This window comes from Ovis aries, chromosome 21, assembly GCF_016772045.2.
Source record: "Ovis aries strain OAR_USU_Benz2616 breed Rambouillet chromosome 21, ARS-UI_Ramb_v3.0, whole genome shotgun sequence".
Lineage (NCBI taxonomy): Eukaryota > Metazoa > Chordata > Mammalia > Artiodactyla > Bovidae > Ovis > Ovis aries.
The window spans coordinates 38,066,477-38,082,893 of NC_056074.1; the positions used below are offsets into that span (position 1 = coordinate 38,066,477).

The window sequence follows — 16,417 nt, forward strand, 5'->3', positions numbered from 1 at the left end:
AAAATATGTTATTAGTCACTCAGGTATATAATAACTGTTTCATATACCCAATAAAAGGAAGATATTCCATCAAGTAAAACAATGGTAGTGTTTCACCTTTCCTAATTTTTCCTATTTTTAGTGCCTTTATTATAGTAAACTTTATAAATCTATTGATATATAAAGCCATGTGTTGAATTCATATCATTTCCACAAAATTTAAAATCTTTCATTTTCTTTTTCACTTTTATTTCTCTCCTGTTAAGGCCTTCAAATACAGTTATGGACCAGATAGTTGTGAAGATCAGGCTTGCTAAGTGATTCTGCTGGGAACCTGATGTTTTCTTTACACAACTTTACTGTAAACCCCAGAAATGTGCTATGGTTATTTTTCACTGACTATTTGCTTGGTAGAAACCAGGTCTCTAAAAAGCATGCAAATGTTTAGAAACTGGGAAGCCATTTCTCTGACTCTGTTTCTTGTTACTTTACATAAAATTCTCTATGCCATGAAAAAAAAATAAATTTTTAAAAATATAGCTATTGCACCACATTCCACCTTGCTTTAATTAAAAACAAAGGACTATGTTTCGTTAATTATTTTAATCTAAATTCAATGAAAAATAAACAAACAAACAAAAAAACACTTGTTTTATCTTCTTTCCACAGGAAAATCATAAAGCAGTTCACTTCTATGTGTCTCAAATATTGTTTTCTGGAAATGACTGAAGACTGTGTGACAGTCTTATTTTAACACATTTAGAGAATATGTACATGCTGAAGTCCAATATTGATTTTACAGAATAACTGAGGGGAAGTGTTTTCAGAGAGTAAATCTTTAAACAGTTTTAACGATCAACACATAGAAGTGTCTTTGGTAAATAATTTTCTTTATAACTTTGCTAAAACAGTGATACCTCTTGATTCCAGAAAGACTGAGAAAACTGCTCCCATTGCTCTGTTGCAGTAGAGAGGGGGGATGGGACACATTGATGTGATACTGGTGTGAGTCACATAGATCTAACATGAGTTAATGAAAGGAAAGCTTTTTCTCCCTTTGAAGCTAGAACTGAGGTCATTTTGACTCTTCTTGAAGATTGCCTTTGCCCAATGGCCTTTGAGGAGCTCCTGGATGAAGTTGGTGGCCTGGGAAAATTCCAGATCCTTCAGATGGTTTTAATTTTTCCTTCCCTCATGATAATAGTTTGTCAAATACTTTTGGAGAACTTCACTGCGGCCATTCCTCGTCATCGCTGCTGGGTCCACATTCTTGATAATGACGCTGTCTCTGATAATGGCACTGGATTCCTCAGTCCTGATGTTCTCCTGAGAATTTCCATCCCACTAGATTCAAACCTGAAGCCAGAGAAATGTCATCGTTTCCTTCACCCCCAGTGGCAACTCCTTCACCTGAATGGGACCTTCCCCAACATGACTGACCTGGACATGGAGCCCTGTGTGGACGGCTGGGTGTATGACCACAGCTTGTTCTCCTCCACCATCGTGACTGAGGTAAAGGCCCCATTTTCCTCTTCTAAGTATATGATCTGGGTATTTAGAATAACACAAAATCATGTCTGAATATTCATATCTTCACTTACTGAGTAGATAGTGTAGCCAGCTCTCTTTCATTCTTTTAAGAAAACTGGTTACTTATTTATTTAATTGCCAAGTACAATTGATGACAGTGAAGTAAATAACTGGATATGAATTTTAGTATCACAAAGGTTTACTTTCCTAACCATCTGCTGCTGGTAAGTCGCTTCAGTTGTGTCTGACTCTGTGAGACCCCATAGACAGCAGCCCACCAGGCTCCTCTGTGCCTGGGATTCTCCAAGCAGGAATACTGGAGTTGGTTGCCATTTCCTTCTCGAATGCATGAAAGTGAAAAGTGAAAGTGAAGTCGCTCAGCCGTGTCCGACTCTTAGCAACCCTATGGACCGCAGCCTACCAGGCTCCTCCTTCCATGGGATTTGTCTCACATAATGTGAGAAGTACTTGATATAAACTGTGGAAAATTATTCTTGGTCCTTTGCTCTCAGTCTAGTTGCAAATTATAAATATTTGTATTAATTTTTTTTAAAAGTCCTTTCCTGGATACTTGTCATACAAGCAAATCAGAGTGCATTTCGCTCTAGATGTGAAATCTAGAGCGTTGAAAAATCTAGGTTGTTGAAAAAGCAACCTCAAAGTTTTCAGTGTGTGGAAATGATTGAGAACCACTGAGGTATGCAGTGCTAAGTGAATATGAAGATTGGCCCTAATATAACCTAGAAGATTTAGTTGATGATTATTAGAAGAAAACAATGCATAAGCTGAGACATGAATGATATAGATCAGTACATGTGGTAAAGAGAAGCCAGTGGACATGAATTTCACTGATGGCTTTTTGACTGAGTGAGCGTTGAGGGTTATAAGACTATAAGATTCTGTGAAGCTCCTGTGTGCTGGTTTCCTTCTCTTCTAGTGGGACCTCATTTGTGACCATCAGTCACAGAAACCAGTGGCTCAATCCCTATTCTTGGCTGGAATGCTGGTGGGAGGCTTCATATATGGCCATCTCTCAGATAGGTATGTCTCCAGATCATTGCTGTCCTACTCTGTGTTGTTTTCATAGTTTATGATTAATTGTTTCATAAATAAGTCTTTATTGATTCTGATAGACAGTTTATACTGTTGGGGGTTTCCTTAGTTCCGAAGGAGCTACAGATGGAAATGTAGGATTGGACTCATTGTGAAGAATGCAATTTTGTTGCCACAGAGATCTCTGTACTGGGCACAGAAATGATATCACCATAAGATCTGGGGGCATTTCAGAATAGCTTATTATTATTATTATGAAACTGCTTTATTGGAACTGGAAGAGTTGCTGGAGAAAGAATATTCAATTTGAAATTATTTTTTAAATTAATTTTTATTGGAGTATAGTTACTTTACAGTATTAGTTTCTGTTGTACAATAAAGTGAATAAGCTGTTTGTATACATATATCCCTTCTATTTTGGATTTCCTTCCCATGCAGGTCACCACAGAGGGCTGAGTAGAGTTCCCTGTGCTACACAGTAGGTTCTCCTTAGTTATCCAATTAGTTATGACTATGTGAAAGAAAGTGAAAGTGAAGTCGCTCAGTCGTGTCCGACTCTTTGCGACCCCAGGGATGGTAGCCTACCAGGCTCTGCCGTCCATGGGATTTTCCAGGCAAGAATACTGGAGTGGGCTGCCATTTCCTTCTCCAGTGGACCTTTCCAACCCAGGGATCGAACCCGGGTCTCCTGCATTGCAGACAGACGCTTTACCATCTGAGCCACCAGGGAAACCTGTATATGTTAATATGTCAACCCCAGTCCCCCAGTCCATCCCACTCCTCCTCCTCCCACTAGTATCCATATGTCCATTCTTTGGAGATCCAACCAGTCCGTTCTGAAGGAGATCAGCCCTGGGATTTCTTTGGAAGGAGTGATGCTAAAGCTGAAACTCCAGTACTTTGGCCACCTCATGCGAAGGGTTGACTCATTGGAAAAGACTCTGATGCTGGGAGGGATTGGGGGCAGGAGGAGAAGGGGACGACAGAGGATGAGATGGCTGGATGGCATCACTGACTCGATGGACATGAATCTGAGTGAACTCTGGGAGTTGGTGATGGACAGGGAGGCCTGGCGTGCTGCGATTCATGGGGTCACAAAGAGTCGGACATGACTGAGCAACCGAACTGAACTGATACTTCTGCTTTGCAAATAAGTTCACCTACATCACTTTCTAGATTCCACATATAAGTTATTATATGACTTTTTTTTCTCTTTCTGACTTTCTTCACTCTGTATGACAGTCTCTAGGTCCAACTGCATCTCTGTAGATTGCACAGTTTTGCTCCTTTTTAGGGCTGAGTAACGTTCCATTGCATATATACACCACATCTTCTTTATCCATTCCTCTGTTGATGGACATTTAGGCTGCTTCCATGTCCTGGTTATTGTAAATAGTGCTGCAAGAATATTGAAAGTATCTTTCTGAATTATGGTTTTCTCTGGGTATATGCCCAGAAATGGGATTGCTGCGTCATATAGTAGTTCCATTTTTAGTTTTCTGAGGAATCTCCATACTGTTCTTCACAGTGGCTATATCAATTTACATTCATTCTGGAATTTCCTTGTTTTTTTTTTTTTTTTTCCCTATGACCCAATGGATGTTGGCAATTTGGTCTCTGATTCCTCTGCCTTTTCTAAATCCAGCCTGCACCTCTGGGAGTTCTTGGTTCCTATAGCTGTGAAGCCAACTTGAAGGATTGTAAGCATTATCTTACTAGCATGTGAAATGAGCTCAATTGTATGGTAGTTTGAACGTTCTTTGGCATTGCCCTTCTTTGGGTATGGAATTAAAACTGACTTTTTCCAGTCCCATAACCATTGCTGAGTGACCTAGGTGAGTGATCACACCGTGGTGGTTATCTTGGTCATTGCTGCTACTGCTAAGTCACTTCAGTCGTGTCCGACTCTGTGCGACCCCATAGACAGCAGCCCACCAGGCTCCCCCGTCCCAGGGATTCTCCAGGCAAGAACACTGGAGTGGGTTGCCATTTCCTTCTCCAATGCATGAAAGTGAAAAGTGAAAGTGAAGTCGCTTAGTTGTGTCCGACTGTTCGCGACCCCATGGACTGCAGCATACCAGGCTCCCCCGTCCATGGGATTTTCCAGGCAAGAGTACTGGAGTGGGGTGCCATTGCCTTCTCTGGTAATGTACATAACAAGTTTTAAATGACAGAGGTAAAATAACAGAAAACAGATTACTAGATCTTGGTCATTAGGACATTTTAAAAATGGTTCTTCCGTGTATTCTTGCCACCTCTTCTTAATCTCTTCTGCTTCTGTTAGGTTCTTGCTGTTTTTGTCCTTTACTGTGTCCATATTTGCACAACATGAGAGAACCTCAAAAAATTATGCTAAGTGAAATAAGCCAAGCACAAAAGGAAATTGTAGGCAACCACTTATATGAAATATCCAGAATAAGCAAACAAATGAAGAGAGAGTTTAAAATTTTCAAAAGGATAAAGGGCAGGGATGGAGAGTTATTGCTTAATTGTGAGAATTTGTCTTAGGTTGATGAAAACGTTTACAAAAAAGACAATGTTGATGGTTCCATGATATGATGAATATAATTAATTACTGACTTGTACTTCTAAAAATATTAAAATGAAGAGTATATACAGTGTCAGTTGTATCAAAATTAAAGGTATCAATGTATCAAATATATCTCTATCATAAATTTTGTTATCTGTCAGTTTTGCTTCATGTAGTTCACCTTTGCTGAGTAAAAATACATTTGATGTTTTCAACATTATTGTGTCTGTAAATAAATTTTGTTTTGAAATTTTTTTCTTTGATGATGATATAAAGACTCTAGTCATCTCATTATTACTACCTGAATTGTATATATTTTTATCTGTCAATTTACTTTCAATCTATAATATTTTAAGTACTATAGTGGGCAGCATAAAATTCCATGTCTTTTTAAACCCATATGGTAATCTCTATCATTTGATAGAGAGAGCAATTAGTTCATGTGGTTGTTGTTGTTGTTGTTCTTTTTAATTTATTTTTTTATTGAAGGATAATTGCTTTACAGAATTCTGTTGTTTTCTGTCAAACCTCAACATGAATCAGACATAAAGTGAAAGTGAAGTTGCTCAGTTGTGTCCGACTCTTTGCAATCCCATAGACTGTAGCCAACCAGGCTCCTCTGTCCATGGGATTTTCCAGGCAATAGTACTGGAGTGGATTGCCATTTCCTTCTCCAGGGATATTCCCAACCCAGGGCTCGAACCCGGGTCTCCCGCATTGTAGACAGACCTTTTACTGTCTGAGCCACCTCCTTTTTTAACTTCCCTCCTATCTCCCTCCCCACCCCACCCCTCTAGGTTGATACAGAGCTGCTGTATGAGTTTCCTGAGCCATACAGCAAATTCTCATTGACTATCTGTTTTACATATGGCAATGTAAATTTCCATGTTACTCTCTCCATACATCTCACCCTCTCCTCCCCTCTCCCCATATCCATAAATCTATTCTCTATGTCTGTTTCTCCATTGCTGCCCTGTAAATAAGTTCTTCAGTACCATTTTTCTAGATTCTGTACATGTGTTAGAATAAGGTATTTACTTTCTCTTTCTGACTCACTTCACTCTGTATAATAGGTTCTAGGTTCACCTACCTCATCAGAACTGACTCAAATGCATTCCTTTTTATGGCTGAGTAATATTCCATTGTGTATATGTACCACAACTTCTTTATCCATTCATCTGTCGATGGATATCTATGTTGCTTCCATATTCTAGCTATTGTAAATAGTGCCGCAGTGAACACTGGGGTACATGTATCTGTTTCAATTTTGGTTTCCTTGGAGTATATGCCTAGGAGTGAGATTGCTAGGTCACATGGTGGTTTTGTTCCTAGTTTTTTTAAGGAATCTCCATACCATCTTCCATTGTGGCGGTATCAATTTACATTTCCACCAACAGAGCAAGAGACTTCCCTTTCTCCTCACCCTCTACAGCATTTACTGTTTGTAGAATTTTTGATGATGACCATTCTGGCTGGTGTGAGATGATGTCTTATTGTAGTTTTATTTGCATTTCTGTCATAATGAGCGATATTGAGCATCTTGCCATGTGTTTGTTAGCCATCTGTAGGTCTTCTTTGGAGAAATGTCCGTTTAGGTCTTTTTCCCACTTTTTGATTGGGTTGTTTGCTTTTCTGGTATTGAATTGTATGAGCTGCTTGCATATTTTGAAAATTAATCCTTTGTCAGTTGATTCATTGGCTATCATTTCCTCCCATTCTGAGGGTTGTCTTTTCACCTTGCTTATGGTTTCCTCTGCTGTGCAAAAGCTTTTAAGTTTAATCAGGTGCCACTTGTTTACTTTTGTTTTTATTTCCATTACTCTAGGAGGTGGGTTATAGAGGATCTTGCTTTGATTTATGTCATGGAGTGTTCTGCCTATGTTTTCCTCTAAGAGTTTTATAAGTTCTGGTCTTACATTTAGGTCTCTAATCCATTTTGAGTTTATCTTTGTGTATGATATTAGGGAGTGCTCTAATTTCATTCTTTTATATGTAGCTGTCCATTTTTCCCAGCACCATTTATTGAAGAGGCTGTCTTTGCCCCTCATTGTATATTCTTGTCTTCTTTTTAAAAAATAAAGTACCCAAATGAGCATGGGTTTATTTCTGGGCTTTCTATCTTGTTCCATTGGTCTAGATTTCTGTTTCTGTGCCAGTACCATACTGTCTTGATGACTGTAGTTTTGTAGTATAATCTGAATTCAGGAAGGTTGATTCCCTCCATCTCCATTCTTCTTTCTCAAGACTGCTTTGACTATTTGGGGTCTTTTGTATTTACATATGAATTGTGAAATTTTTTGTTCTAGTTCTTTAAAAATGCCATTGATAATTTGATATGGATAGCATTGAATCTATAGATTGCATTTGGTACTAAGTCATTGTCACAATATTGATTCTTTCTACCCAGGAACATGGAATATATCTCCATCTGTTTATGTCATCTTTGATCTCTTTCATCAGTGTCTTATAATTTTATATATACAGTTCCTTTGTCCCCTTAGGTAAGCATATTCCTAGATATTTAATTCTTTGTGTTGCAATGGTGAATGGGATTGATTCCTTAATTTCTCTTTCTGATTTTTCATTGTTACTATATAGAAATGCAAGCGATTTCTGTGTTTTGATTTTGTATCCTAAAACTTTACTAAATTCGCTGATTAGCTCTAGTAGTTTTCTGATAGAATCTTTAGGGTTTTCTTTGTACAGTATCATGTTATCTGCAAACAATGAAAGCTTTATTTCTTTTTTTCCAATCTGGATTCCTTTGTTTTTCTCTTCTCTGATTGCTGTAGCTAGAACTTCCAGAACTATGTTGAATAATAGTGGTGAAAGTGGACATCCTTGTCTTGTTCTTGATCTTAGGGAGAATGTTTACAGTTTTTCACCATTGAGCATAGTGTTTGCTGTAGGCCGATCATATATGGCCTTTACTATGTTGAGATAGGTTCCTCAACATAAGTAGGTTGGGTTGGAACATCGGAACCTTGGCTAGGTTCCAATGTCCATGTTTTGAATAGTTTTAATCATAAATCACTCCAGATGGTGACTGCAGCCATGAAATTAAAATATGCTTACTCCTTGGAAGAAAAGTTATGACCAACCTAAATAGCATATTCAAAAGCTGAGACATTGCTCTGCCAACAAAGGTCCGTCTAGTCAAGGCTATGATTTTTCCAGTAGTCATGTATGGATGTGAGAGTTGGACTGTGAAGAAGGCTGAGCGCCAAAAAATTGATGCTTTTGAACTGTGGTGTTGGAGAAGACTCTTGAGAGTCCCTTGGACTGCAAGGAGATCCAACCAGTCCATTCTGAAGGAGATCAGCCCTGGGGTTTCTTTGGAGGGAATGATGCTAGAGCTGAAACTCCAGTACTTTGGCCACCTCATGCGAAGAGTTGACTCATTGGAAAAGACTCTGATGCTGGGAGGGATTGGGGGCAGGAGGAGAAGGGGACGACAGAGGATGAGATGGCTGGATGGCATCACTGACACGATGGATGTGAGTCTGAGTGAACTCTGGGAGTTGGTGATGGACAGGGAGGCCTGGCGTGCTACGATTCATGGGGTCGCAAAGAGTTGGACACGACTGAGCGACTGAACTGAACTGAATCATAAATGGGTGCTGAATTTTGTCAAAGGCTTTTTCTTCATCTATTGAGATTATCATATGGTTTTATTTTTCAATTTGTTAATATAGTGTATCACACTGATTGATTTGCATATATGGAAGAATCCTTGCATTCCTGGAATAAACCCAACTTGATCATGGTGTATGAGCTTTTTGATGTATTGCTGATTCTGTTTGCCAAAATTCTGTTGAGGATTTTTGCATCTATGTTCATCAGTGATATTGGCCTCTAATTTTCTTTTTTTACATGTTGTCTTTGTCTGGTTTTGGTATCCGGGTGGTGGTGGCCTTGTAGAATGAGTTTGGATGTGTTCCTTCCTCTGCAATTTTTGTAAAGAGTTTTAGAAGGATAGGCGTTAGCTCTTCTCTAAATGTTTGATAGTTTTCTCCTGTGACACCATCTGGCCCTGGACTTTTTTGGGGGGGTAGATTTTTGATCACAGCTTCAATTTCAGTGCTTATAATTGGGCTGTTCATAATTTCTATTACTTTCTGGTTAGTCTTGGAAGATGGAACTTTTCTAAGAATCTGTCCATTTCTTCCAGGTTATCCATTTTATTGCCATATATTTGTTCATAACAATCTCTTATAATCCTTTGTATTTCTGCACTGTCTGTTGCAACCTCTCCTTTTTCATTTCTAATTTTGTTGATTTGATTCTTCTCTACTTTCTTCCTTATGAGTCTGGCTAAAAGCTTGTCAATTTTATCTTCTCAAAGAACCAGCTTTTAGTTTTATTAATCTTTAGTATTGTTTCTTTCATTTATTTCTGCTCAGATCTTTATGATTTCTTTCTTTCTACTAATTTTGGGGCTTTTTGTTCTTTGTCCAGTTGTTTCAGGTGTAAAGTTAGGTTTTCTATTTGATATTTTTCTTGTTTCTTGAGGTAGGATTGTACTGGTATAAATTTCCCTCTTAGAACTGCTTTTGCTGCATCCCATGGATTTTAAATTGTGTTTTCATTGTCATTTGTTTCTAGAAATTTTTTGATTTCCCTTTTGATTTCTTCAGTCACCTGTTGGTTATTTAGAAACGTGTTATTTGTCTCCATGTGTTTGTGTTTCTTTTTTTTTTTCTGGTAATTTATATCTAGTCTCACAGCATTGTCATCAGAGAAGATGCTTGATATGATTTCAATTTTCTTAAATTTACTGAGATTTGATTTGTGACCCAAGATGCAGTCTATCCTGGAGAATGTTCCATGTGCACTTGAGACGAGGTGTATTCTTCTGCATTTGGATGGAATGTCCTGAAGATATAAATGAGATCCATCTCATCTAATGCATCATTTAAGACTTGTGTTTCCTCATTAATTTTCTCTTTTGATGATCTGTCCATTGGTGTGAGTGGGGTGTTAAAGTCTCCTACTATTATTATGTTACTGTCAATTTCTCCTTTTATGTCTGTTAGTGTTTGTCTTATGTATTGAGGTACTCCTATGTTGGGTGCATAAATATTTACAATTGTTATGTCTTCCTCTTGGACTGAGCCTTTGATCATTATGTAGTGTCCTTCCTAATCCCTTGTAATCCTATTTATTTTAAGGTCTATTTTGTCTGATATGAGGATTGCTATTCAAGCTTTCTTTTGCCTCCCATTTGCAGGAATATGTTTTTCCATCCTCTGACTTTCAGTCTGTATGTGTCTTGAGGTCTGAAGTGGGTTTCTTGTAGACATCATGTATATGGGCCTTGTTTTTGTATCCATTCAGCCAGCCTGTGTCTTTTGGTTGGAGCATTTAACCCATTTACATTTAAAGTAATTATTGATATGTATGTTCCTATTGCCTTTTTCTTAATTGTTTGGGATTAATTATGTAGATCTTTTTTTTTCTCTTGTATTTCTTGAATATATAAGTCCTTTTAACATTTGTTGTAAAGCTGGTTTAGTGGTACTGAATTCTCTTAACTTTTGCTTGTCTGAAAAGTTTTTATTTCTCCATCAATTTTGAATGAGATCCTTGCTGGGTACTGTAATCCTCGTTGTAGATTTTTCCCTTTCAGTACTATAAATATATCCTGCCATTCCCTTCTGGTCTGCAGTTTCTGCTGAAAGATCAACTGTTAAGCATATGGGGTTTGCCTTGTCTGTTACTTGTTGCTTCTCCCTTGCTGCTTTTAATATTCTTTCTTTGTACTTAGTCTTTGTTAGTTTGTTTAGTGTCTTGGTGTGTTTCTCCTTGAGTTTATCTTGTATGGGGCTCTTTGTGCCTCTTGGACTTGATTGACTATTTCTTTTTCTATGTTTGGGGAAATTTTCAACTGTAATCTCTTCAAAAATGTTCTCATAAACTTTGTTTTTCTCTTCTTCTGGAACCTCTATAATTCAAATGCTGGCACATTTGATATTGTCCCAGAGGTCTCTGAGACTATCCTCAGTTCTTTTCATTCCTTTACTTTATTCTGCTCTTCAGAAGTTATTTCTATCATTTTACCTTCCAGCTCAGTGATTCGTTCTTCTGCTTCAGATATTCTGCTATTGATTCCTTCTAGAATATTTTTAATTTCAGTAATTGTGTTGTTTGTCTCTGTATGTTTATTCTTTAGTTCTTCTAGGTCTTTGTTAATTGATTCTTGTATTTTCTTCATTTTGTTTTCAAGGTTTTTGATCATTTTTACTATCATTATTCTGAATTGTTTTTCAGGTAGTTTGCCTATTTCCTCTTCATTTATTTGGACATCTGTGTTTCTAATTTGTTCCTTCATTTGTGTAGTATTTCTCTGCCTTTACACGATTTTTAAAAACTCATTGTGTTTGAGGTTCCTTTTCCCAGACTTCAAGATTGAATTCTTTCTTCCGTTTGGTTTCTTCCCTCCTATGGTTGGTCCAGTGCTTTGTGTAAGCTTCATATAGATGTAAGCTTCATATAGAGTGAAATTTGTGTTGAGTTTTTGCTTGCTTGCTTGATTTTCCTCTGTTGGGCAAGGCTGAGTGAGGTGGTAATCCTGTCTGCTGATGACTGGGCTTGTATTTTTGTTTTATTTGTTGTTTGGGTGAGGCATTTGCACAAGGTGCTGCTGGTGGTTGGTTAATGCTGGGTCTTGTATTCAAGTGATTTCCTTTGTGTGAGCTCTCACTATTTGCTACTCCCTTGGGTTAGTTCTCTGGTAGTGTAGGGTCTTGGAGTCAGTGTTCCCATTCCAAAGGTTTGGGGCATGATCTGCTGGGAAGAGGATACTTGGGAGGGATGGAGCTGGGAGGCTGTGGCTGAGCAGCGAATTTTTACTCAGGTTCTAAGGGCAGCACTATGTGTGGCCCTGTGATGAACAAAAGCCTCATAGAACTGAGGACTTGGAAACTGTCCGTGGGTAGATTACAATCCAAAATCAATCATCTATTGCTCTTGTCAGCATCCCAGAATTCTCTCTGCACTCATTTCCCAGCTTGAAAGTGATGTCACCAGGATTTGAACTGCTGTCTCTTCTAACCCCAGCTCTTAGGCTCTGACAAGGCCCAAAAGAGCACTTGGTGGGGATTACCAAGGCTTCTGCTGTGGTTCTCTCTATCACCTTGAGAGCTTGGACCAATACTCAATATCTCCAGCCTCTAGTTTCTTTGGATCTTTTTTCCCCTCTTTCCTTTGTGCTTCATCTAGTTTCACTTGCTCATAGGATGCTGCATGCAGCGACCTCCACCCTGCACTCAGACCAGAGTTATAAGTATGAAGGGCCGAGGCTGGCCCATGCAATTAGGCACATGCTGAAGCACTGTGTATGGCACTGCAACTCAAGATGTGGTTGTTGCTTTGATTTTTCTCATTCTAACATTTCTTTTTTGTTTGTTTGTTTTCTGCATTATTTTCTTGATGGTGATAATAATTATGATTTTTTGGTGATGCTTGTTCTTATGGTTCACATTTTCTATTTTTAGGGTTAATTATTTGAGCATTTTAAGAGTTATATTTTAAGGATTGCAGAGGAATTTTCAATTCCAGATTGTCTATCCGTTTTTATTACTGGCATATAGATTAGCAGATCCTGTTTAATCCACGTTGCCTCCACTAAGGCCCTATTTTCTTGATGCTCATGGAACACAGAATTCACTTTTTCTTATTTGTCCTTCACCTTACTTTTCACTTCATTCTTCACCTTACATAATTCTTTCCTCTGAGAAATTTATATAATGTCTGCTGTCTGGGTTATGATACCTTTATATTCTGTTCTAGAAAAGCACACTTCTTGAAGCCTATACATCCAGATTCATCAAAGAGTGGCTCTTTTTAAAATATAAATTTATTTTAATTGGAGGCTAATTACTTTACACTATTGCATTGGTTTTGCCATACATCAACAGGAATCCACCACGGGTGTGTACACGTGTTCCCCATCCTGAACCCCCTCCCACCTCCCTCCCCATCCCATCCCTCTGGGTCATCCCAGTGCACCAGCCCCAAGCATCCTATATCATACACTGACCCTGATCTGGCGATTCGTTTCACATATGATATTATACATGTTTCAATGCCATTCTCCCAAATCATCCCACCCTTGCCCTCTTCCACAGAGTCAAAAAAGACTGTTCTATACATCTGTGTCTCTTTTGCTGTCTTGCATACAAGGTTATTGTTACCATCTTCTAAATTCCATATATATGTGTTAGTATACTGTATTGGTGTTTTTCTTTCTGGCTTACTTCACTCTGTATATGGCTCCAGTTTCATCCACCTCATTAGAACTGACTCAATTGTATTCTTTTTAATGGCTGAGTAATACTCCATTGTGTATATGTACCACAGCTTTCTTATCCATTCATCTGCTGATGGACATCTAGGTTGCTTCCATGTCCTGGCTATTATAAACAGTGCTGCGATGAACATTGGGGTACACGTGTCTCTTTCAATTCTGGTTTCCTTAGTGTGTATGCCCAGCAGTGGGATTGCTGGGTCATATGGCAGTTATAAACCTTCAACAACTCTGATGCATTGGCCCACTGATCTTTTGCATCAGTTTAACCTGAACCTGTCTGGTCCTAGAGACCCAAGTACACTTTTAGCTCTCTTGTGTTCTGGACACTGTACAGACTCTCTACTTTGCTAAATACCTATGTTAATATGGTGGGTTCTTATGGTATTTTCCAAGTTCAAACATTATAGTTTATTTTATATAGTGCCACTTGGTGTCAGAGGCCACCTGGTGATTGGAGGATGAAGTTCTGGTCTTGTTAGTCTATAGAAAAAGAGTGTTATTTAAGGAGATTCCTATTGTTGATTTAGCCCTTCTTTTTAAAAAGATTTCACAAAGAATTACTTGTTAAAACATTCTCTAAATTTCAGAGTATTCTTTTGGTTTCTTATGTTTTTACCACAAATTATCATTATTCCCATCATCTAAGCAGATTCTGTTTCTTAGGTTTGGGCGGAAGTTGATTCTCAGGTGCTGTTTGCTCCAGCTCGCCGTCTCTGGGACCTGTACAGCCTTTGCTCCCACCTTCCTCATTTACTGCTCCTTACGCTTCTGGTCAGGCTGTTCTGCTGTGGTCATCGTGGCAAACAACATTATGCTGAGTAAGTCAACAATTTTGGTCTCCTCCCATTTTCCAAGCCTTAAAAATCACTTTGAAATTTCATCTTTATGTGACATTAATATCCCATTTGGATTTTCTTCCAGTTATAGAGTGGACAAGATCCCAGTCAAAAGCCGTGATATTAACACTGATATCCTGTACCTTTAGTATGGGACAGGTGATGCTGGGAGGACTGGCTTTCGTTTTTCGAGAGTGGCGCACCCTACAGCTGGTGGTGTCTGTACCTTTCTTTGTCTTCTTTCTCTCCTCAAGGTATGAGCCTTCTCTCTTACTCTGTCTTATGGGAACCTGGGATGAAAATGCATGTTGAATTAAGATATATTGATTTTCTAATTCCATGAACCATTTTTATTGTTTGGACCTAAAACCCATGTCTCTCATCTGTTCACTCTGTGGGATTCAAGATTTGAGAAGCAGAATACAGAGTAATAATGACTTTTCTGTCTGGGATTTCTAGATATTTTCTCCAATCTTTATAAGTTTTACCCAGTATAGTGGTCAGAGTTAGGCTAATATTATTTTCCTTAGTATAAAATATAGGCACAGACATATTTTAAAAATACTTTTTTTTTGAGATTTGGAATGAATCCAATATGGTAAAGACTCAGTGATTTTCTATGTTGTTGCTGATTTTGGATAAAGGAAGAGGCAGCAAATTTGTTCATATAGCCAGTTGAAAAAGTAGTGGCATAATTTCTCCATTACTAAAAATGGCTTGTAGAGAGGGTGATTTCTGTTATGTGTTCAGCACTTCCTTTTCCCTTAAATAGTTTTAACAAACATTTACTTATGGGTAGTTCCACCCTCACTCTTAAAACCAGTCTAGGGAGAATCAGCTTAAGTGATCACAGAAGGATGACTATAGATTTAATACACTGAGATGAGTTCAAAGAAGGAGCAGAGTGTAGTCCTTGTCAGAATCATCTCCTAAGTCATTTTATTCTCTTTCCAGTTCTACAAAGAAGATGGCACTACAGTCCCCATTTTATTGATGAGAAATCTGAGGCAGATGTAAACAAGTGACTCACTTTTGTATTTAGGTACCAACAGTGTTGGTAGCAGCAAGATTATTTGCAATATTTGTTGGGCTATAAGCTTACATTATTTGGGGGCTTCTTTTTTTTAAGAATACATATTATAAATATATACTATATTCACAAAGTTGTTAGATCCCAAGAAAAGCTTTCAAAGAGAATATGCATATGAAGGACTCTCCACCTTAAACTTCATAAGCTTCTTGGAAATTCTCTTCTTGAGTAAGCAGAGAGGAAATTGACTCCAGGGCCTGTGAATCCAACAAATGAAACGGTGGATATAGATGAAAGGCAAAAAGCATCTGCTGTCAAGAATCATACAATACATTAAAAAAGAGAGCTGACTGCACATGTGTGCCTTTCTTCAGGTGGCTGGTGGAATCTGCTCGGTGGCTGATTATCACCAATAAACCAGATAAGGGCTTAAAGGAACTTAAGAAAGTTGCACACAGAAATGGAATGAAGAATGCTGAAGCAACCCTGAACATGGAGGTGAGAAGGGAAGGGAAGGTGGTTAAGGGTTGTAGAGAAGAAATAAACTGACACCTGCCTTCTCCTTCTTGAGATAGAGAAGCTGATTTTCTAACAGGGCAGTTAGTTGAGAAGACAAGCTCAGTTCTCTCATCTTTCCTGTCTATTTCAGAGAAAAGAAGCTTTGCTTGCTGTGCAACTACTTTAGTTCATTTCCTGAATTGAATCTATAGGCTGTGTACTCCCTTGGATGCCATGACCTCATTTTCAAAATTTTGTTGTTGCCATTTAATTTCCTGGAGTTTCCCTTAACTCCTTACATACTCCTTCATATCACATTCACACTTGTGGTTTCATGTATAATGTGTTACACTAGAAAGAAGGAAGGGCTTTCTGGGTGATGCTAGTGGTAAAGAACCTTCCTGCCAATGGAGGCAGACATAAGAGATGTGGGTTTGAGCCCTGGGTTGGGAAGATCCCCTGGAGGAGGGCATGGCAACCCACTCCAGTATTCTTATCTGGAGAATCCCATGAACAGAGGAGCCTGGTGGGGAATTGTCCATAGGGTCGCAAAGAATCGGGCACAACTGAAGTGACTTAGTGCACACACGCAGAAAGAAAGGGAATACATCATTTCTGTCCTTTTGGGATCCAGTGCTAACCACTATACC

General features: G+C 38.5%; 1 protein-coding gene across 7 annotated transcripts in view; it reads left to right on the top strand.

Annotated features, from left to right (window-relative positions):
- Positions 1-901: 901 nt before the first annotated feature.
- The window catches only part of LOC101118571 (solute carrier family 22 member 10-like), a 31,363-nt gene continuing 15,847 nt past the window's right edge, over positions 902-16,417 (top strand). For all 7 annotated transcript variants that reach the window (XR_009597835.1, XM_060404048.1, XM_060404049.1 and 4 more), the window contains exons 1-5: positions 902-1,491; positions 2,447-2,550; positions 14,067-14,221; positions 14,325-14,493; positions 15,644-15,767. Coding sequence is in view for 6 of the 7 variants with exons in the window: in XM_060404048.1 (XP_060260031.1) it covers positions 1,090-1,491; positions 2,447-2,550; positions 14,067-14,221; positions 14,325-14,493; positions 15,644-15,767 (954 nt within the window). In the remaining variant the exon portion in view is untranslated. The remainder of the gene's footprint in view (positions 1,492-2,446; positions 2,551-14,066; positions 14,222-14,324; positions 14,494-15,643; positions 15,768-16,417) is intronic.